This window comes from Pelodiscus sinensis, chromosome 19 (genome assembly GCF_052426305.1).
Source record: "Pelodiscus sinensis isolate ZL-2025 chromosome 19, ASM5242630v1, whole genome shotgun sequence".
Taxonomy (NCBI): domain Eukaryota; kingdom Metazoa; phylum Chordata; order Testudines; family Trionychidae; genus Pelodiscus; species Pelodiscus sinensis.
The window spans coordinates 21,353,800-21,377,016 of NC_143070.1; the positions used below are offsets into that span (position 1 = coordinate 21,353,800).

The following is a 23,217-nucleotide window of genomic DNA, read 5'->3' on the forward strand; positions in this document are numbered from 1 at the left end:
AAATGCTTAATCTTTGTAAGAATTTAAATGCAACTCCCCAGCTGCAGCCTTAGCAAAATGGCTCAAATGTAATTTAAAAATTAATAGTGAGTTTCCATTAACAGGTAGTCTGCAGAAAGTTTTGGAGTGGGCGAGGCCTCAAGAAAGGGGTGGAGGCTTGCAGAAAGATCTGGGAGGGAGCTGGGGTGCATAAACAGGCTGGGAGTAGGGTGTCTGGCCAGGCGGAGGGCGCAGAAACAAGGGAAGATGCAGTGTAGCCAGGAGAGAAGGTGCAAAAACAAGGGAGGGTGTCAGAGCAAGCTGAGTAGGTTGGGAGGGTGAGGGGATTGGGGTTGGGGGGGGTCTGGGGGTGAGGGGAAACATTCCCCAGCTTCATGCCCTGTGCAGCAACATCTCCAGCCACACTGTCCCTATCACCCCAGAGGGAGGCTCTGTTACTACCACAGCCCTGCCATGTAGCAGCAAGTCAACCATGGAGACCAGAGGCATTGCTGCTGCTGCCACATGGCCTGTGGCCAGAGGCACTACTGCCACAGCCAAGGAGCACAGAGCTGGCCCCCAGAGGCATCCTGCCATGGTCACATGGCACAGGAGGCATGAAATTCTATGGCTGTGGGCACAAGACAGCTTTGGAGGCCAGAGGAGCAGCCTCAGCCCCAGCACTGCCTCCTCTCCAGTTGCTACATGGCAGAAAGAGGGGGCAGGGCTGAGCTCCTTCCCTGGCAGCATATGCCCATTAGGGGGCAGGGCCTGGCCCTGCCTCCTGGGCAGGATCAAAGCCCTAGGCAGGCCCCATTCTATCCATTGAGAGGCTTTTTCCCACCTCTAGTATAAGGTTTCTCTCCTGTGTGGGTTCTCCTATGTGCAACAAGGCTTGAACTGTCACTGAAGCTTTTCCCACAGTCAGAGCAGCAGAAGGGTTTCTCTCCTGTGTGGATTCTCCTATGGGTAAGAAGATTTGAGCTCCGACTGAAGCTTTTCCCACAGTCAGAGCAGCTAAAGGGTTTAGCCCTTGTGTGGGTTCGCCTATGGATAAGAAGATTTGAGCTCTGACTGAAACTTTTCCCACAGTCAGAGCAGCTGAAGGGTTTATCCCCTGTGTGGGTTCTCCTATGTCTAACAAGGTGTGACATGCGACTGAAGCATTTTCCACAGTCAGAGCAGCTGAAGGGTTTCTCTCCTGTGTGGGTTCCCCTGTGCAAACGAAGATTTGAGCTCCGAGTGAAGCTCTTTCCACAGTCAGAGCAGCTGAAGGGTTTTTCTTTTGTGTGGGTTCTCCTATGTGCATCAAGGCTAGAGCTCCAACTGAACTTTTTCCCACAGTCAGAGCAGCAGAAGGGTTTCTCTCCTGTGTGCGTTCTCCTATGGATAACGAAGATTGATCTCTCACTGAAGCTTCTCTCACAGTCAGAGCAGGTGAAGGGTTTCGCTCCTGCGTGGGTTCTCCTATGGATAGCAAGGTGTGACCTCTGATTGAAGCTTTTCCCACAGTCAGAGCAGCTGAAGGGTTTCTCTCCTGTGTGGATTCTCCTATGGGTAACAAGATGTGATGTGTGACTGAAGCATTTTCCACAGTCAGAGCAGGTGAAGGGTTTCTCTCCAGTGTGCGTTCTCATATGGATAAGAAGATTTGAGCTCCGACTGAAGCTTTTCCCACAATCAGAGCAGCTGAAGGATTTCTCTCCTGTGTGGGCTCTTTCAAGTTTAGTAAGAGTTGCACAGTCACTGCAAGCATAGGGGGACTGTTGATGGTGTATTTGCTGTTGAACAGTTGCTGTGTTTGTTTTCAACCCTCTGCTTCTGTGACTGGATTTACTCTGCCCCTCTCCTGGATGGTTTCCCTGCAGTCTTTTTGGGCTATACTGTCTCTTACAGGTCTCTCCTTGCTCAGAGCTTTGAGAAACATGCCCTTCAGATCTTCTCAATAGCATCCTACATGGATCCATTTGTTCTAGTCCTTCCTGCTGAAGACTCATCTCATGGCTCTCAGTCAGCCTTCCATCACCTGCAGGGACAGAAAATCCAGACACGAATTATTCCCTTTGCTAAGCTAAAAGAAAACTGTAAAATACAAAGAGAAAAGGGGAAATATGCCCAAAGAACAGGCTGAAGAGTCAGTGAAACTTGATGAAAATGCACAAGTGACACCTGCTGTGAGGACTCAGAAATTAGTTTCTGAGTCAGTATAGCTGATTGCTCACCTGCGTGGGTGTCACTGATAAGCTCCCCTTCCTCACAGCTCTGGAGAGCTGGGATCCACAGTTCCTCCCCCTGCTCCACCCTGGAGATCACATGAGCTTTGGAGACTGGAAATCCTGTTTGGGGAGCAATTAACCAAGTGCTTACCATGTTCATTAAGGTCTATGCCATTACTGCTTCCAGAGTCAAGATCTGAGTTGCCCACCCAGAGCAGCTCCTTCCCCACCTTGCAGAGACTGGGCTCTGGCTGGTACAAGATCCCAAGACACACTCACTGCAGGAAAAGTGCATCCCCCCACCCTGGGAAGACCCAGCTGATTCCCCAGGGGAGCTGAGCACTCTGCTGCACTCTCCAGGGTACAACTACATCTCCCTCATGAGCTGTTCCATCCCAGGGCAGGAACACACTGCTGAGAAGGGGAGATCTAGGGAGGATTTTCAGGTCTGACACCGAGGTCCCCAGACAGGGCTCAGACTCCAGCTGCCATATGGCAGGTCACTAGGGCTTGGAGAGGAAGGACTGAGCAGAGCTCTAACTCCCCAAGGGCTCTGTACACAAAACTCCGGGCTGGGGGGCTGGGCTCACCCTGCTCTCTAGCTCAGATGTTCTACTTGGGGCAGAAGGAAGCAGGGGAAGTTGTCTGAGCAGGAAAATGAACCCTTGGCTGGCTGCTTCAGGCCCTGCCTATGTTCCACGCTCCTGATCCCAACTGCCTCTGCCTGGGTGGACCCTGCCAGTTGCCCACAACAGCTGTCATTCCCGCAGCCAGCCAGGATGGAGATGGGTTGTGCTGGTACTCTGGTGTTTGTGAGAGTTGCTGCAGCTCAGCTCCTCTGCAGAACCCTCTGCAACCTGGGTTCTACTCTGCCAGCAGTAGCATTTGTGTGATTTCCCAGTCTCCCTCTTCTGGCCAGTCAGGCCTGCCATTTGGTGCCCCTCTGGGCTGCACAGAATCTACCAGAGGCAGGAAAGGATTCTGAGGTGGCACCTTCCTTCCAGGGACTCAGCACAATAGCAGAAGGGGAGCCTGCAGGCACTTACAGCAGCTGCACCCAGCTGCACAACTCTGGTACCTGCTTTTCCTGCCTGAGCCCTTCCACTGACACCTCCGGCCAAGGCACAACATGGGTAAGATGGTGGGGAAGCACAGTGAGAACTTGGCTGTGGGAAGAGCAGCACCAATGTTAGGTCCCTGAACTTGCTTCTCTTAGGTGGAGGCGTGGAGGGAAGAGTCTCTCACACAGGAGCCAGGATTATTTGGCAGATACTCCTGACGTTGGTAGTGGGGGCAATGAGGGATCCTGAACCAAACCCAACCCAGTTGCTCCAGAGCCCACTCAGTTTCTGTTACCCAAGGGGACAGAAATCCTTACCCAGCCAGCTCACAGCCTCATAATTCTCCTGCATCACATCCCTGTAGAGGGCTCTCTGGCCCAAGTCCAGCAGAGACCATTCCTCCTCAGAGAAATACACAGCCACCTCCTCGAAGGTCACTGGCTCCAACACGGCCATTTCCTGTCCCTGGCTCTGCAGACCAGGGGCTGAGCTGGGGAGAGACATGGATGTTTTGCAGGCTGGCAAGGGGAGAAGGGCAATTGGAGACATTTCAGGAGGGGCTTTAATCCTTTCCTCACCCCTATTCTGGCAGCAAGGCGGGAGGGAAGCGACTAGTTGAGTAGTTACTTGACTACCCAATAAGCAAATGCTGGTCAGGTAGGTGACTACTCGACTAGTTGCTTACATCTCTACTCTGGACCCTTAAAAAAAAAAAAGAGAGAATTGATTTAAGAAAAACTGGATTTTGGCATCCAGAAGGGCTGTGTCTGGACTGGCAAGTTTTTCCGCATAAGCAGTTGCTTTTGCGGAAAAACTTGCCAGCTGTCTACAATGGCTGCTTGAATTTCCGCAAGAACACTGACTTCCTACTGTGTGAAATCAGTACTTCTTGCGGAAATACTATGCTGCTCCCGTTTGGGCAAAAGTCCCTTTTGCACAAGAGGGCCAGTGTAGACAGCTAAAAACTGTTTTGTGCAAAAGCGCGTCTAGATTGGCATGGACGCTTTTCCGCAAAAAGTGCTTTTGCGGAAAAGCATCCGTGCCAATTTAGACGCTCTTTTCTGCAAATGCTTTTAACGAAAAACTTTTCTGTTAAAAGCATTTGTGGAAAATCATGCCAGTCTAGACGTAGCCAAGGACTGTCAGAGTGAAGGGCCCCATTGGAACATATTGTAACAATAGAGATGGCACACACAGAAACCTTTACACCAAAATGTGTGATTAGAAGTACAAATATACAAGTAAAAAGCTAACTATTTGTATATACAATACAGTAATAGAAAAGTAAAATGTGTACTTCAGGGGTTGCAGGATGGGAAATGAATTACAGCAGTGTTTCCCAAATTGTGTTCTGTGGAAACCCAGGGTTCCGTGAAGTGAAAATAAGGAAAATTCCATTAAAACCTGAATTATTGTAAAGGAACAGAATTTTCATTCATTTATGAATTTCACTGAAAACAATTTTCATTTGTGTTTGCCACAATAAGTGTCCTTGTGTAATGCCATCTTAGCCAGAGAGTAGGGATGATGATGTCACTACCCAGCGCTGCGCATGCAGTCAGTCGGGAGTTCCAGAAAATTCTTTTGAGTTCAAAACAGTTCTGTAGCCAAATAAAATTGGGAAACACTGACTTACAGAAATATAGATTTTGGTAAGAAGTTTGCACGTACAAAATGATTTTCAAATGTAGCTCAGTGCTTTCACATTTAATCACCTGGGCCGTAGTAATCATCTGGGAAGCAAAATCTACCCAAGTGGCCAGCGATGGGGAAAAGCACCAGGCTAATGGTGACCGTATTTCCCTATGTTTCTGTATTTACAACTGGTAAAACGACTACTATACAAGTGGGCTCAGCAGCAATCCATCAGAACTGAACTGCCCAACAGTTCAATTAACATCAAATCCCTGTTAAGCATAAGGACTGTGTAGCTGGAGCCTTCTTAAAATATAAAGTGTACAGTGCTCACTTTATTATAAATATATCCACTGTCAAAATGACAAACAAAAATGACAAAGGGTGAAGGAGACACCCCCTACACCTCTCTCACATATCTATGTGTCTGACAGAACTGTCTAGGAATTTTAAATGTCAGTTAATTGAATAGTCAGGTAACCTCAAGAATTCTTATTCTATACTCCCTGGGGGTGGGGCCAACAGCCAGCACACTCCAGTCTTACTTCGGAGGAGCCCTCTGCTGGTGGGTAGGCGGCTGGGGAGCAGGGATTTGGCAGCAGCAGGACCTGCCAGTGCTGATGGGGAGACAGAAAATACAGGACTATTTACCCATTTTTAAGAACAAGTCAGAGCAGCTGAGGTTAAATCCAGCCCTGTCCCTTTAGCCCAGGACGTCTGCTCACTAACTAAAGTCCTGGAAAGGAGGCAAAACAACAGCTCTCTCAGGCAGCCCCCAGCCACTGAATCTCACCCCCTTGGACAGTGCCCACCTCTCAGGAAGGGAAGAGGCACCTCCTCCAGGCACTAGCCACCCACACAGCCCTGGCAAGTGGGCACTGCCACCCCCCATCCTGTATTTTTACAAAGACTGCAAATGTCTCTCCACACACACTGGAGTATTTTTGGGGGCGGGGGGAAGGCAGGGCTGCCCACAATTTACCCTGCTGCTTGTCCCAATTTTGCCCTTTGGCCCCTCTCTGGGCCCTGCAGCCAGTTCTCCTCACCCCCTCAGTCAGTTTGGCTCCTGCACAGACTGCCTCCCCTGCAATTTCATGCGTCATTTTCTCTCCACAAACTTGGGGGGGAGGGGATTTTTTGGGGTCAGAGGCTGCACACACGCAACCAAGAGAAGGAAAAAAATTTAACCCCCCCCCGCTCATGCGACCCTTGACTCTCCACATTCACCACACACGGGGGAGCGGCCAGGCCCTGGGGAGCGAGAGACTAGAAACCAGGGCGGGCTCCCCAGAGGTTCGGGGCCGGGGCCAGGCAAGGCCACCCGGGCCGCAGGTTCCCTGCCCCGCCTGACAGCGCGAGTGGTTCCCGTCAGACCCCAGCCCTGGGAAGAGCCCTGAGATGCCCCCCCAGCCTGGTCTCCCCCCTCCACTCCCGTCAGTTTAGCCCCGGGCAGCCCCCGCCCCGCACGCACCGGGCCTCAGAACGCGCTGCGCAGTCGCCAACCCAGCTGAGCATGCGCAGTAGCCGCGCTGCCTTCGCCATGCGCGCATGCGCAGACCGGGGCTCGACAGGCAGTTCCGGGTGCGGCGGCAGCTGCTGCGCAGCGGGTAGGAGGCGCGTGCCGGTCTCAGTTACGCGTGGGGTACGTGCGGGGAGGGAGTACAACGCCGGGTGCGATAAGCCCGAGTGCTGGGCTGAGACCGGGGGGGCCCCCGCTGGCCCGGTGCGCATGCGCAGTCTGACCCAAGCCCCAGCCTTTCGCAGCGCGCCGTCCGTGTTTTCAATGCGTTTCCCTCCGCGCGTCACTCCCGGCCCCGCTGCGATTGGTCCCTGGGCTGAGGCCGCCGCGGTGTTTGACTGCGCGCTGCAAAGAGGCAATAGCAGCAGTGCCCGCCGTGATCACTGCGCACCCTCAGGGCGGATGCTGAGGGGGCCGCTGGTGCAGTTACCGCCGCGCAGTGCCGGGGGGCGGAGGAGTAGAGCGAGGTGAGATGGGGGGGCGGCGTGTTCCTCTGCGACCCAAATCTCTGGCGGCTTCTGCCTGACCCGCCGCTCCGCGCAGCTGCTGCCCGGCCCTGGCTGGGGGCTCGGCGGGGGGGTTGTTTGTTTGTTTCTTTGTTTCCCGCCGCAGCACTTCATTGGCTCCCGGGTGCGCCCACTGCTTCTCGCGGTGGCAAGAGCCGGGCGCTGCGCATGCGCGGGTTAGGCATTCGGGCCTGACGGCGCGTGGCTGCGGGGCGGTTCGCTGGGGTAGGGGAGAGCCCTGCTCACTGTCTCAGTCACTTGCAGGGCATCAGTGTGGGAGGGGCACACGCAGGCTGAAGGGGTGGCAAGGCTGGGGGGGAGGGGCTGCAGCTCCGCTTGTGGGAGTTATTAGCTCAGCTGGGCTGGGGGAGGAGGAGCAATTGTCACCCACCATTCTGTGCTGCTTGTGGGTCAGGCTTTGAGTATTGGGACACACTATCTGGGGGCAGGGTTTGGGGCAGTGGCTCCTGCTGGGCAAAGGCCTTTCCTCCGGCCGGCTCAGTGCTGCCTGCCCCCTTCTCTGTTGTTAAATTAAAAAAATTCAGACCAGCATGTGTCGAATGTTCACGCTAGGCTGGGGGGCAGGGGCTGAGAGCTGGGTACGGGTCAGGGACACGCAGAAGGACTGCGAGAGAGGGCCACAAAGTGTGTGGGTGAGGGATTTGGACACAGGATCAGGAGGGGACTCTGGTATGACTGACACAGAGGCAGGGAGTTCTAGCTTGCCCAGTTGGTTGGGGGTGTCCAGTGCAGGCCCAGGCACGGGCAATGAGTGAGCAAATCTTTGGGGGATTTTTGGTTTTAATTTTGATATATATATATTTTTTTTTTATCATCAGTGCTGGTACCTCACACACATGCCCTCCGGACCTGCCCCTACGTTTCTGAGTTCAGGAAAGTGAAACTACCCTGTTCCCCAGCCCAGAGGCAGCTATAGCAGCAGAGAGCCCTGTGGAAAATCTCAGGGAGGAAGTGACTCGTCCCGTCTGTCAGGAAGATTTTACAGCCCCTGTCACTCTGGAGTGCGGGCACAATTTCTGCTAGGCCTCCTTCAGCCATCAGTGCAGAGTCCCTGAGCAGCAGGGACTTCTCCGGCCCATTCGGCAGCTGGCAAACATGAAAGAACTAGAGAAGCAGCTGAATGTGCAGACAGCAAAGAAAGCGAGATGGGACAAGGTGTGCAGGGAGCACCAAAAGAACCTGAAACCGTTCTGTAAAGAGGATCAAATTCCTATCCGTGTGTCCTATCTGAGATCCCGGGCTCACACAGTGGTGCCCATACAGGAAGCTACCCAGGAGTACAAGGTACAGAGTTGCTGTCCAGTGTAATGGGAAATAAAGTTGGGTTTTAATTACAGGATAATTTCACTGACTGTTACCTGGCACAGGTGTGACACAGCTCTGTGAAGCCTTCATGGTACAAGAGATGCTGTAAAAAGTAAATACTTTGGCTGTGTGGCAACTTACATCAAGTCTTTACAGATACCTGGTGTGGGAAATGTTTCTCTCAGGTTCTGAATCCTGAAACCCAGCCCTCACTAGTGATGGCAGTGGTGTTTACATAAGGGAAGATGTTAACAATCAGAGGTTTAGATCACAGGAACTGCAGGACAGTCTATGAGAGTGAGCTGCCTTGGGACTGCAGAAGAGGAGGTTACAAGCAGTTACTGATTGAAAGAGAAGCAGTAAGAATCCGTCATTTGCTTTATAGACCCACAGTGGAATCAGAGCCATGCACAACACCCAGCAAGGAACAGTCCCTGCCCTAAGCAGGTTACAGTTTAATTAGACAAATGGTGGGAAGGGAAAGTGGGGTAGAAACTTCCTCATGGTCACTAAGCACATTACTGATAGAGTTTATCCCAGAACCCCAGTCTCTCCAGTATCAGTCCAAGGCCCTAACTGCTAGGTTACCCCTTCATCCTCCCCCCCGCCCCGTGCCTCACCATCGCCGAACAGTGTGGCCCTTACGAGGGAAAGGTGCCTTGCTACAGGACCCAGGCTTAGCAGGCACAGGCGACTTCCCACTGGGATGCTGAACTCCTGGCCTGCTCCATGAGGGATTAAACTCTCAGATGCTCCAGCCGGCACTAGAGGAGGTCACTGGGCTGGATGCTGTGTGGGACTCTGAGTGCCCTAAGTCCATCCACAGCAGGGCTGCAGGCTGCACAAGACCATGCCAATCACCCCTGGGATTCATCTTTGTTGTGGCAAGAGTTCAAACTGGTCAACTGCTGAAGTAATGCTTATTGGTACCAGTTACCAGTTAAACTCCCCACTGCCCCCATTCGTACCTGCTTGCCCCTAGCAGCTAATGTCAGTCTGCAGCTGCTGGGAGTCCTCACCTGCCGGGAGTCCTAGTGACCACTCACGGCAGACCCTGTGAAAGAGCCCTGCCCCCAGGAGAGTACACATCCACTACCATCTCTTCCTGTTGGCATATTGACAGGTTGAAAATACTGTTGGGGTGTGTCTAGACTACAGGGTTTTGTCAACAAGGGTATGTCTAGACTACAGGGTTTTGTCGACAGATACTGTCGACAAAGCTTCTGTCGACAAAGAGCATCTAGACTGCATCCAGTTCTGTCGACAAAGCAAGCCGCTTTGTTGACATAACAGTGTGGACGCAAAGGACAGGGTAGATGCAATAATGCCTTCTATCGACAGAACTCTGTCAACAAAAGGCGTTATTCCTCGTAGAATGAGGTTTACATACGTCGGCAAAACTGCTGTGTTTTGTCAACGTTATATCAGCATAACTCAAAGGCAGTGTGGATGCAGGTATAGTTTTGTTGACAAAAGTCTACTTTTGTCGACAAAACCCTGTAGTCTAGACCAGTGGTCTCCAACCTTTTTACACCCAAGATCACTTTTTAAGTCTCAGAACAGGCGAAAATCTACTGCCCCGCCCCTTCCTTGAAGCCCCGCCTACATTACATGAGGAAATCTAATGTAAATGTACTGCGCAGGTGTGCAGTTCAGAGAGGGCTCAAGAGCTACTCTTAGAGCCCCTGAGATCTACCGGTAGATTGCGATCTACTGGTTGGTGAACACGGGTCTAGACACACCCCAAAAGTGGACTTTTGTCGACAAAACTATACCTGCAACATAACGTCGACAGAACTCAGCAGTTTTGTCGTCGGCTGTAAACCTCGTTCTATGAGGAATAAAGCTGTTTGTTGACGAGTTCTGTCGACAGAAGGTTTTATTGCATCTACACTGTCCTTTGTGTCTACACTATCATGTCGACAAAGCGGCTTGCTTTGTTGACAGAACTGGATGTAGTCTAGATGCTCTTTGTTGACGGAAGCTTTGTCAACAGTATCTGTTGACAAAACTTCTGTCGACAAAAGCCTGTAGTCTAGATGTACCCTTACTGATTAAATTGTAATCAGTTCCATGATTAGTATTTTTAACCCTTTTTACTGCCCTACTACCCACCTGCATCATTCTTTATGAAGGTACCACCATCGATCCGTCCCCCAACCTGACAGGCGTCTTGCTGTATCTGCTGTCTCTTCCTGTCTCTTTTTCTATGGACAAAGCCACGTCCAAGGCTGAATGCCTGCCAGACAGGGACAGAGCTCCACAAAACTGGGACTGTGCAGCTTAAAGGCAGACAAATGGGCTCCCAACATCTCATGGGGTTTACCCTGGTGCTTATTTCTGTTTCTTCAGGAAAAATTGGCTGCCCATTTGAAGACTCTGAGGGAAGAGAGAGAAAAGCTGCTGGGATGGAAAGCGATGCGGGAGGGGAGAATCCAGGAGTATCTGGTAGGTGCATGTGGTTATGAACCGACAGAGACTGGCAGTGGGAGAGCTGTGTTAGGAGGCAGACTCCTTTGTTGCCTTGGTGAGGTTGGGCTTGTTTGTGTCTCTCCTGGATCGTGGATTGCTGGGTTAGAACCATGTGAATACAAGCCTTGAGCTCCCATGTCAGTGCGTGAGTTAATGTCCAGCCCCTGTGACTTTCCAGAAATCCTCCCCGAGGGAGCTGAATGTCTCCATCAGGAGCTGTCTGCTGTATCTGCTCACCTGGTGCATTACCATGTTTGTTTCTTTTTCGTCCCTGAGTATCTCTGTCAGGCTGGTGCTGAGTCCTTCCTCCTGATGCTTTGGATCTGAATTCCCAGAGCCCATAAAAACAGAAGATGCTGCCCATGAGACATGGGGACATCCCTTTCATGTTGTGCTTAAAAGAAGCACCTGGGATCTTTTTCAGAGGGATAAGGCAACACGCCACATTTATTGAACATACACAGATCAATCAATATTTATCAGATGCATGTGACACATTACACTCATGCACTCTCTCTCACACAAGCACACTCCGTCTTGTTGTTACCAAAAGTTGCTCCCTCTAACTGCACTGGCCAAGTGAATTAGATGAGGGAGGGGTGGAGCCAGGCTTCTGTTGATCTGGATCGATGCTCCCATGTTGACAAGACGAAAAAACCCCAGGGTCCCTCTGCAAGATGCCTCATATTTATCCCTCTCATGCAGCCAATTAGTCATCACTTTGCCTTTCTTAATGCTCCTTCAGTGAGAGTTCTTCCAAGGGCAGGCACTTGCTGCTTGACTCCCAAGGCATCTGTATGTCCAGTCTTCTTAATGAGTTCACTTCACAGGTATTGTCTTGGATCTGGCTCCTAGACCTTCTCCACCCTTGCAACTGCTGCTGGAGGTGCTCCCCTTTCATTCTCCATTCACACTTCATTCATTTCAACAGGACAATCGAGGAAAGGGGAGAGCTTTAAAGACATTTTTTCTTACAAGATCTATACATATACAAAGGAAAGTGTCTCTTAATACAAAGTTATAGGAGAAATGTTACAAAGATTCTATAAGAACACTTAAAGATATATCTAAAAGGATAAGATCTTAATACAAAGTTACATGAGAGTGATAATATCATCCACATTGTGAGGGACATGGGGGCCAAAGGAAATGCTGGGAGAGGCACCTCTGACTCTTATCTACAGAATAGAGTCAAATGTCACAAATTTGAGGGTTTTCCAAGAATTTTTCCCTGCTGCATGCTCGGCTCCCCATGAAAGGGCCCCAGGTTCCATCCATGCCCCGACCAGCCCTTTCCCCTTTTTCATACAGAAACAGACACAAGTCGAGAGGCAGAAGGTTGTGGCTGAGTTTCAGCAGCTGCGGCAGTTTTTGGAGGAACAAGAGCAACTCCTGCTGGCCCAGCTGGAGAAGCTGAGTGAGGAGATTGGGAGACTCCAGACTGACACTGTTAGGAAACTCTCTGTGCAGATTTCCCATCTCAGCGAGCTGATTGATGAGCTGGAGGAGAAGTGTCAGAAGCCAGCAAATGAATTCCTGCAGGTGAGACTGAGGGAGAAACATCCCAGCTCCCCACACAGCGAAGGGAGGCTTCTGAACCACAAGCACTGGGGTCCAGCTGTCAGATCTAGGTGTAACTTGGTATGTGCATTGCTGCCATGTGAGTGACTTTTGTGCTTTGTAGAGTGACAGCCACAGAACTATTAAGGATGTCAAAGCCACATTCGCTCACAGGTTCCATGGCCCTGGGGACAGCACAGGGCCTCTCTTCCCCATATATTTGCAGACTCCCTTCCCTTGGGTCTCCTGTGTGTATCTGATGGGGCTGAGATTCTTTTCTGTCTTTTTTTTTTCTCTAGGACATCAGAAGCACCTTGAGCAAGTAAGTGACTCTCACTCCCCTCACACTGCACAGCGCAGGGAAAGGGCTTGGCGGTGATGTTAGCACCACATCTCCTGAGGGCTCTACAGCCAAATGTTCAATACAGACATCTCTGATTCCTTTAATTCTGAGGCTCTCACCCTTGCAAAGTAGACTCTGGAATTCCCCATTCAGGGCACAGTCTGATGTCAAATATTTCCTAGAGCTGTCACCTCCCTGGGGACTGGCTGCCTCAGGACTGTGGGGCTGGAACATTGGCCTGTCTGCTGGGATCAAGAGTCTGTCCCTCGTAAGAGCAATTTGGGCACTTTTGTGGAACTAGCTGGGGAGGGGAGAGCTTGTGTCCCATTCTAATTCCTAGGGGGCACCTCCTGTCCCTGAGTGTGGTTGGAGGCCAACAAATGAACTGGCCATCAAGGCTCAATTCTCCCTTTGTCCCCCAGCTGGTCTCTCCGGGCCAAAGGTGAAGAACAGCAATGGGACCATTGAGGGGAAGGTTGCACATCTCTGGGCTGTGTTGCTCCTGCTCTCAGGCTGGGAGAATTGGAGGAATTCTAACTCCAGACCTGTTGGAGCTGAGACTCCCTAGCCAGAAGTTATCAGTAAATGAACTACAATCACATGTAATTGTTTCTGCCAGGTGTGAGATGGGGCAGTTCCAGCTGCCGGAGGAGATTTGTCCTGAACTGGAAGAACAAGTCAGTTGTCTATCCCGGAAAACGATTGCGCTGTCGGAAACTCTGAGGAACTTCAAAGGTACTTAAAAGGGATGGAGGAGGGGTGAGTGGTTTAAGTATATGAGACAGTTGAATCTGGCCTCTGAAGCCAACCTTCCCCTGCCTCAATTCCCACATGGAGCATGATGGCCCCGTCATGCTGCTCTCCTTAGAGACACTGAGCGAACAGACCCAAGTACTTGCAGATAGAGCCAGAGGTTTGCAAACTCTGAAACTCCTGTTAGTGTCAAAGGGATTGAAATAGGTAAAGTTACTGTCATGGCAACGCCTTCACTCAGTGCAGGTCTAGGTTATAATGAGGCAGTAAGTGACTGAGAGAAACCAAATGGGAGGAGGTGAGGAGGGAAAAGTAAATCTCACTGCTTTTTTCTCCTGGGACTGGTGTGAGGCTGCTGGGATGTTTGCTCCATTGCTGGGAAGTGCCTGAGTGAGAAAGGAAACAGAAGGTTTCAGACCTTTTCATATGAAACACCTGCATGTGTCTGTCTGGTCTCTGATACAATTGAAATGCAAAGTGCAAAATGGGGACATGGTTATGAATAGGAGAGCCTGGAATCTCACCTCTTATCCCTTCCCTCACCAGACACTCTGCCCTCTGCACTGGAGAGAGCAAGAGAAAAATCAGTGGGAGCTTTCAGACAAGGTGAGTTTCCAGGTGGAGATTCTTTAACTGATCAGAAAATTCCTTGTGAAAACATCTTCATGGGCTTGTCATTAAAGTTACCAACCAAACCAAGTAACCACGGCACGCACAGCCCTAAATCTCATCCACTGATCAGTGAGGAGACCCAAGGGCAGTGGATTGGAGACCTGTGGACATGTTGAGAAACACTTCTGTCTGGGGTGTGATACTAAAGGGGTGAAGTTAAAGCACACAACGGACAGCACCTTCAGGCTCAGATTTCACTGCTTGGTTGGTTTCAAACAATAAATAGGCTGAAAGGTTGAGAGTGGTTTCCATTATATCAGTCAGTTTCTGGCGAGAAACTGCTGGATCCCCAAGGGCTCTTCAGTTTAGTGCAAACCTGGGGAAAATATATTCCATGGGCTGGATCCATCAAATCCAGCCCATGGATGCTGGGGGGAGCTATGGGCTGGTTTTGTTCTTACCACATCCCATCTGCAAGCCACTCCAAAAATGACTGAGAGCCCAGAGGGAAGGGGAAATGCTTCAGGAGCTGCTTCCAACTCCAGGACAGTTTAATTGGTCGGATCCTGGCCAAAAACGATGCACCACTCCTCCTTCTCCCTTCCGGCTCGTAATTATTTACACACACACATGGCCCTGCAGCCTCTGTGAGGTTTGGGCAGGCTTCCTGCCTGCCTGAGAGCGGTGCTTAGCTGCTATCCAGATAAGTCTCCTGTCCAGAGGTTGTCTCTGACACCCAAACCTCTCTTTTCCCCTCCTAATCTCTGCTCCCTGCTCCTGCTCCTCACTCCACATACACAAACTCTCTCCCCTCCTCTTGCATCTAGTATATGCAAGAGCTCTCAGTGGTCAGAAATAAACAGCACCTAAGTCACTTTCTCTAAATTAAAGTTACTTTAAATTTCTAATGAGTAGTTGGCTAATCCAGTGCCCCATATCACACCTGCCTCCTTCACCCAAACTCCCTCCCAGAGTTCTCTCTCCCTCCTGCATTCCAATTCCTTAACCCAAGCTCCCTGCTTCTTCCAAAGTCCATCCTAAACCCTGCATTTCCTCCACTAATGCCATAGAAGAGTGCAGCTCTCAACCGCTTTCCAATTTCTTGGAGTGGCCTCCATCAAAATGTATTGCCCACTCTTGGTCAAGTGGCTACAGCTCAGTGAGAGCCAATAACTGAAAGCTGAAGCCAGACAAATTTCAGGCTTGAAAAGAGGCACAAATATTTGATAAGGAAGAGGATTAGCTGTTGAAACAAATGAGCAAAGAACTTGTGGATTCTCTATCTCTTGATGTCGTCAGATCAGCACTGGGCAACTTTCTAGAAAACATGCTTTGGGGGAAGAGAGCTTTGTGCTTGGGTACTTGGGCTAAGTGTAATAGCTTGTGCCACAGAGGAGGTCAGACTGCGTGACTATGGCTATCTTCTGATCCCATGAATCCGCTAATTTCAAGATTTCATCCTGCACACACTCACCTCTCTTGTTTAATAATCACCCGCATACTTAACTTCACTTAATCTCTGGTTCTCACATGTGACAGAGACTTTATAAATCTTTTCTACAACAAAGTTTTTGTTGTGAGTCAACCATTGAAAACTAGCGGTTTTTAATACAGCAGCCTAAATTGAATCTATGTCCATGTTCAGGCAGGTGAATATGTGGGGGTTTTTTTTTATTGGCAACACTGGGTGCTGAGAACTGAATCCCATTGTTGCAGGTGCAATAATGTTGGAACTCAAACCAGGTACTGAGAGAAATGAATGTTGCTTTGGCATCTAACTTGGGTGTGGTGTTTATGGAATATCTAGACTCAGCATTTGCCCACAAGTGCTAGACTCTGCCAATGTGTGTCACCAGGGACAGAAGCTTAGGAGAATGGGGGTGTGAAAAGGATTAAAAGATCCTTCTGACATGTCTCCAATTGCTCTTCTTCCCCTGCCAGGCTGCAGAACACCCACGTCTGTCTCCAGCTCAGCCCCTGGCCTGCAGAGCCAGGGACAGGAAATGGTTGTAGCGGAGCCGGTGAACTTCCAGGAGGTGGCTGTGTATTTCTCTGAGGAGGAATGGGCTCTGCTGGACCCGGGCCAGAGAGCTCTCTACAGAGATGTGATGCAGGAGAACTATGATGCTGTGAACTGGCTGGGTAAGGATTCCTGTCCCCTTGAGTATCAGAAACTGGGTGGGCTCTGGAGCAGCTGGGTTGGGTTTTGTTCAGGGTCCTTCATTGCCCCTGTCCCCCAATATCAGGAATATTAGCACGAGTAATCCTGGCTTCTGTGTGAGACAGTCCACTCCATGCCCTCTCCCAGGGGAAGCAGGTTCAGGGACAGAATGATGGTGCTGCTTTTCCCACAGCTGAGGTTTCAATGTCCCCACCATCTTGCCCATTGGCTGCATGTGTTGGGATGTTAAATATTGATTAATTGAATAGTCGAATAACCTCATCGATGCTTTTCGGTTAGTTGACTATTCTATAGTCTCCAGAAGGTGGGGCCGGCAGCCAGTGCATTCTGGCCTCACTCCTGAGGAGCCCCCTGCCACTTCACATTGCTTCCTCTGATAAAGAGGCAGCAGCTTGGAGTGTTGGGTGGGAGTTGGTCTGCAACGAGAAACAGTTTAAAATCCAGCTTCCTGGGCAGACCAGCTGCCTTCCACCCAGTGCTGCTGCCTCTGAGAAAGAGTTAGCAGTGTGGAGTGGCAGAATCCCCTGTCTGGGGGGTGTCAGAACTCTGAGACCTAGCGCAACCCATAACTGAGCCGGGCTGCCTGCCTGTCCAGCTCTTAAAATAGTTTAAATGAAGAGCTAGAGTAGGAATAGGTCAAAGCTGGCCAGCCTGCTAAAAGATGTACTGGTGTGGGGGGAGGCAAATGCATGTAGTATTAACCTATAAGCTTTTTCCTCTTGATTAATCAGTTATACTAGTGAATGGAAGTACCAGGCAGGAATGGCAAATACTGGAATTGTGGGGCTGGGTTCAGCTGTTGTTAGTGTCTGCAGAGTACCCTTTTGCCAGTGGGCTGAGCCCCTCAGAGTCCTTTCCTGCCTCTGGTAGATTCTGTGCAGCCGAGTAGGGCATCTGATGGCGGGCTAAACTGGCCACAAGGGGAAGGCTGGGAAACTACACAAAAGGCTGCTGTTGGCAGATTAAAACTGAGGCTTCAGAGTGGGAGCTGAGTTGCAGCAGCATCCACCAGCAGAGAAGCAACACAGCCCATCTCCACCCTGGCGGGCCACAGGAACAGTCTGGCACTGCCCTGGCTGGCCATGGAGCGGCAGCTGTTGTGAGCAGCTGGCAGAGCCCACCCAGGCACAGGTAGTAAAGCATAGTGTAAAGCATGAGTGTAAAGCATAAGCAGGGCCTGAAGCAGCCAGTCAGGGATTCACTTTGCTGCTGAGACAACTTCCTCTGCCGCCTCCTAGCCCAGGTAGAGCATCTGAGCCAAAGAACAGGGTGAGCCGAGCCCCACAGCCAGTGTCTTTGTAGACAGAGCCCTTGGGGCTCTAGAGCTTAGCTGGGTCCTTTCCCGCCAAGTCCTAGTGATATGCCATGTGGCAGCTGCAATCTGAACCCTGTCTGGGGGCCTTGCTGTCAGACCTACAAATCCTCACTAGGGCTCCCCTTCTGAGCAGTGTGTTCCTGTCCTGCCCTGGGATGGAGGTAATGTAAGGGACAAAGAGGGAGACTGAGGAATGGCCCAGCTCATTCTAGGGTATAACTAAGGCAGAGGGGATGCACTTTTACTGCAGATGAGTGTGTCCTGGGATCTTGTATCATCCAGAGCCCAGTCCCTGCAAGGTGAGGAAGAAGCCTCTCTGGGTGGGTGACTCAGATCCTCGCTCTGGAAGCAATAATGGCACAGACCTTAATGAACAAGATCAGCACTTGATTAATTGCTCCCTGAGTAGGATTGCCAGTGTCCGAAGCTCATGTGAACTCCTGGAAGGAGAGAGGGGAGAAGCTGCAGATCCCAGATCTCCAGGGCTGTGAGGAAGGAGAGATCATCAGTGACACTCACACAGGTGAACAATCAGCTAAACTGACTCTCAAACCAATTTGTCCCCCTCATTGTGTGTGTCACTTCTGCATTTTCATCACGTCTAAACTACATCACCCTTCAGCAGAGGTGTGTAGATTAGGCATGTCGATATTGCAAATGAAGCTGGGATTTAAATATCCCATACTTCATTTGCATAATGGTGGCTGCCATTTTTTTCGAAAAAGCCCCATTTAAAAAAAAAATAACAAAAAAGGCAGTTTAGACGGAGATCTTTTGAAAAATCCTGTAAACCTCACTTTTTGAGGAATACAGGATCTTTTGAAAAAGGGTTTATTTTTGAAAAATCTCTGTCTAAACTGTTTTTTTTGTTTGTTTTTCCAAAAGCCCCATTTCAAAAAAACCAGCAGCTGCCATTATGCAAATGAAGTGCAGGATATTTAAATCCCAGCTTCATTTGCAATATTGATGTACCTAATCTACATCCCTCTGTCAACAGAGAGGTGTAGTTTAGACAGACCCCAAGTTTTACTGACCCTTCAGCCTGTCTTGACCTCCAGTCAGAAGGTGGCTGACAGGGGAAAGGCTAGATTTTTGCCTTTGGGAAAGGGTTATGGGGAAGGAGGATGAACTGAGCTTTTGATTATTGAACCTTTCCAGTAATTCTTTGGGTATGTCCCCCATTTCCTATTCCCCATTGAGAATTTTTTTCCAGTTCAGCACAGTGAAAGACTCCTGTTTGGATTCCCTCTGTCCCAGCAGGTGAGGGGATGCTGACTAAGAACAGTGAGAGGAGTCTTCAACAAGAAGGACCAGAGCAAATGGTTCCATGTGGGAGGTTACTGGAAAGATCTGAAAGCCCTGTGCAGGGAGACACCTGTGAGAAACAGTGTAGCCCACAAAGGCAGCAAAGAAACCATCCAGGAGAGGGACAGGGTAAATCCAGTCACAGAAGCAGAGGGGTGGAAGCAAATACAGAAACTGTTCAACAGAAAATCCCCCATCAACAGTCAGCCTGCACTTTCAATGACTCTGAAACTCCTATTAAACATGAAAGAGCTCTCACAGCAGAGAAACTCTTCAGCTGCTCAGACTGTGGGAAGAGTTTCAGTCAGCGCTCATGCCTTATTGATCACCAGATAATACATAGAGGAGAGAGACCCTATAACTGTTCCAGTAGCGGAAAAGACTTTGAACACAGGTCAGATGATGATAAACACAAAAGAGCCCATACAGGGAAGAAACCCTTCAGCTGCTCAGAATGTGGGAAAACCTTCAGTCGGAGTTCAAAGCTTGTTTCACATCGGAGAACCCATACAGGTGAGAAACCTTTCAGATGCTCTGACTGTGGGAAAAGCTTCAGTCACAGGTCAAACCTTGTTGTACATAGGAGAACCCACACAGGAGAGACACCCTTCAGTTGCTCTGACTGTGGGAAAAGCTTCAAGGAAAGGTCAAGTCTTGTTACACATATGAGAACCCACACAGGGGAGAAACCCTTTACGTGCTCTGACTGTGGGAAAAGCTTCAGTCAGACTTCAAATCTTATTGCTCATAGGCGAACCCACACAGGAGAGAAACCTTTCCACTGTTCTGACTGTGGGAAAGGCTTCAGTCGGCGCTCATGCCTTATTGATCACCAGATAATACATAGAGGAGAGAAACCCCATAACGTCTCAGATTGCGGAAAAGGCTTGAAGCACAGGTCAGATGATGTTAAATGCAAAAGAGCCCATGCAGGGGAGAAACGCTTCAGCTGTTCCGACTGTGGGAAAAGCTTCAGTCGGAGTTCAAGCCTTGTTTTACATAGGAGAACCCACACAGGAGAGACACCCTTCAGTTGCTCTGACTGTGGGAAAAGCTTCAAGGCGAGGTCGGACCTTGTTAAACATGTAAGAACCCACACAGGGGAGAAGCCATTCGCCTGCTCTGACTGTGGGAAAAGGTTCAGTCAAAAGCCAAATCTTGTTGCTCATGGGAGAACCCACACAGGAGAAAAACCTTTCCACTGTTCTGACTGTGGGAAAGGCTTCAGTCGGCGCTCATGCCTTATGGATCACCAGATAAAACATAAAGGAGACACACCCTGTAACTTCTCAGATTGTGGAAAAGGCTTCAAACACAGGTCAGATGATGATAAACATAAAAGAGCCCATACAGTGGAGAAACCCTTCAGCTGCTCAGACTGTGGGAAAAGCTTCAAGGAGAGGTCAGGCCTTGTTAAACACAAAAGAACCCATACAGGATAGAAACTCTTCACCAGCTCTGACTGTGTAAAATGCTTTAGTCACACTCACACTTGATTCATCACCAGATGATAACAAACAAGAGCAATACTTCCTAACTTCTTTGATTGCGGAAAAGGCTTCAAATACAGGTCAAACTTTATTCAACATAACAGAACCCACACAGGGGAGAAACTCTTCAGCTGCTCTATAGGGAAAGTTTGAGACAGAGTTCAAATCTTGTTAGACATCTCAGAACCCACACACAGGAGAAACCATATAAACCTGAGTTCCCTTTTTTTGAAGCCTGGGTAAAATACAGCCTGTGAGCTGGATCCAACCTGCTAAGCCATTAGATCTGGCCTGGAGAGGGAGCCGGGTTCCCCAGGCATGCTCCTCTGCAGCCATGCAAGCCACTTAATTAGGAATGTTCAATTTAGTTGTGTCAACTTATCAGCTATTTGATGGAATTTCCCTGCATTAGTCAATACAAGTATGTGTACACTTGCATCCTCTTTCGATAGAGGGATGCAAATACAGACAATCGAAATTGTAAATGAAGCTGGGGTTTAAATAACCCACGCTTCATTTGCATAATGGTGTTATGGTGCTATTTCAAAATAAAAATGCTATGAAGATGCGGTTATTTAAAAAGAAAGCCCTTCTTCTGAAATAACTGTTCAACCTCATTTTATAAGTAATAAGCATGTGGCCGGCCAGGCAGGCAGACTTGGCTGCTAGTTGGGAAGTCTCCTGGCTTAGCCTTCCCCTGGCACTCCATTCCCCAACCCTTTGCCCTGCCCCCTCCTGTATCCATACCCTTTTCCAGGTCTGAAACCCCTGTCTCCTGCTCCAGATCACAATCTCTTCCTACCCTACGTCACATCCCAAAAGCCTGCATCCCAATCCCCTGTTCTAGGTCACAACTGCCTCCTTCACCCAGACTTCCTCCCAAACTCAATTCTCCCTCCTGCAGGCCAGTCCCTTACCCCAAGCCCCCTTCTGCATCCAACCTCCATCCCCAATCCTGCACCTCCTCCATTAATAGCATGGAAGAGTGCAGTCCTTGGCCACTTTACAAAATCTTGGAATGGCCCCTCATCAAAAAACATTGCCCAGCCCTGCTTTAACCTCTATCTTAGCCCTGAGGCCCTTATCTCCAGCCCCACCCCAGAGCCAACTCTCATACCCCTGCTCCTCAATTCTTTGGATTGCACAATGAAAGGTTAAGGGCTGGAGCAAAGTGCTAGTCTCCAGTCTTGCCACATGAACTTATTTCCGTGCACCCATTTGGAAATGGTATGCCACACATTTCCTCCTTATTGGTGCCCCTAACAAACATCATTCTGCACAGGTGTGGGAAAAATTCAGTGGACCATTGTTTATGAATGTCCAGCCTGTAATACAAGACATCGGTCCTTGTTAGAGCTAAGAGAAGCCACACTGCAGATAAACCCTTCAGCTTCTCCTGTGCCACAACCAGCATCGCTCCTTCTACCGAAGGTGGTTATAAAAACCAGTTTCACCAAATCCAAGCAGGTTCTCACGATCCCCAGGGATTGGCCACACTTTCAAGTCCATTTATACCTTAAAGCCTACGTACAAGAGCACACTGCCAGTCCTTTAGAATTTAAAATCAAAAGATTGATCACTAATGAAAGGAGGAAAATGTTGAGACTAAAATTGTTAAAGGAAGCAAACTACATACACCAGTTGCAGGGTTCAGGTTCAGGTTTTACCTGACACAAGTAAGACTACTCATATGCACCCCCCTCAGCATGGAGCCCTGGGCAACCGCCCTGGTAGCTCAGGTCTCAGAATGGCAGTGCCTACAAAGATACTGGTTTGAAAGGAAAAGGTGATGGGGCTATTAAAAGGCTTCTTCATTGGCAGGGTCATTGTGCTGGTGGATTGCTTATTTTGTGGATGACTGGGTGCTTGCACATGCAGCTGAGCTTTGCAGAGCAGAATGATGCAAGTCGTGAGTAACTCAGCACTTCTGGAAATGGGAGTGGAATAAAAAGTATATTTTCTAAAAAAAAAAAAATCCTACTCGAGTAGAAGTCGAAGTATTGCAAAAATACATTACTTAAGTACAAATATGCAAAAAGTGTACTTGTTATATAACAAAATATTTCTACTTAAGTTACTTTCCAAGTCTGGCAGGGCACTCATTTACTTAAAGGGGAATTAGCTCAAGTGGCAGAGTGCTTGTTCAGTATTTGATAGGTAGTGTGACTGATACCCCCATTCTCCAGTAATGGGGAGTCCCCTTTTCACTGACCGAGCCAGACAAAGGGGCTCTAGGGACCCTCCCTCTTCCTGCTTGCTCTCCATAAGGAGATAGCGACAGGCCTAGGGGGGCAGAATTGCTCAGGTGGGAAAGTAGCAGCTGCCTCCCTTAGGCTGAGGCATTGGCTGCTTTCTTGCTGACCTATTATGACAGCCATTTGCCCCTCCCCACAAAGCTGATTGGCTAGTAGAGAGCGCCACTAAAGGGCACAATCACTTAGCACCCTGTCATGCACTGAGTGATTGAGCAGAGCATTGGGAGGGACTTGATGGCATCTTAGCTGTAGGTCAGGTCACCCACAGGGTCCCTGAGCACCACAACTTAGAAATCCAAGACACTTTCCATTGTGCCACAGAGCCCCACATGCTGCACAACCTGACATCTCATCGCCCTGCTTTTCAGCATGACAGTTGGTAGGGTAGAAGAAAGGGAAGCCAGGTCTGTCTTTTTGGGAGCCCTAGTAAGAAAAGAGGAGTTATTGGAAGAGCTTAGCCCCTGAGTTGACTCTTCCAGTGAAAACAAGGAATGACACTGCCCCTGCCACTGGAGAATGTAGCATCAATCCCATTGCCTCCATCATGCAACCCTAACCTACCTCCCTTGCTACCAGGGGCTGTGTATGTGTCTGCCAGGGGTAGGGAGGAGGGATGTGTGTACCCAGCCAATGTGAGAGGTGTGCCTTTGGGGGAGAGGATTTCTGTCCCTCCTGCTCCCTACTTGTC

The 23,217-nt window shown here is 49.6% G+C and overlaps 2 protein-coding genes across 5 annotated transcripts in view; one reads left to right on the forward strand and one right to left on the reverse strand.

Annotated features, from left to right (window-relative positions):
- Positions 1-23,217, reverse strand: part of LOC142818222 (uncharacterized) — a 49,145-nt gene that overhangs the window by 3,096 nt on the left and 22,832 nt on the right. The window contains 4 exon segments of the mRNA XM_089771520.1: positions 824-2,005; positions 2,202-2,315; positions 3,574-3,746; positions 6,363-6,755. Coding sequence (XP_089627646.1) covers positions 824-2,005; positions 2,202-2,315; positions 3,574-3,746; positions 6,363-6,755 — 1,862 coding nt within the window.
- On the forward strand, positions 6,388-22,352 carry LOC102453118 (uncharacterized). Of its 4 annotated transcripts, none has more exons than XM_025178361.3 (10): positions 6,388-6,498; positions 7,756-8,221; positions 10,595-10,690; positions 12,026-12,256; positions 12,574-12,596; positions 13,237-13,352; positions 13,917-13,976; positions 15,924-16,124; positions 17,889-18,002; positions 18,737-22,352. In XM_025178361.3, exons 2-10 carry the CDS (start codon positions 8,033-8,035, stop codon positions 20,224-20,226), a joined length of 2,520 nt encoding a protein of 839 aa, XP_025034146.1. In that variant the 5' UTR covers positions 6,388-6,498; positions 7,756-8,032; the 3' UTR covers positions 20,227-22,352. The 4 variants fall into 4 exon arrangements, with proteins under 4 accessions (XP_025034146.1, XP_006136973.1, XP_075769164.1 ...); XM_006136911.5 differs by lacking the exon at positions 6,388-6,498 and adding an exon at positions 6,582-6,877; XM_075913048.2 differs by lacking the exon at positions 6,388-6,498 and adding an exon at positions 6,584-6,877 and having other exon boundaries at positions 18,740-22,352.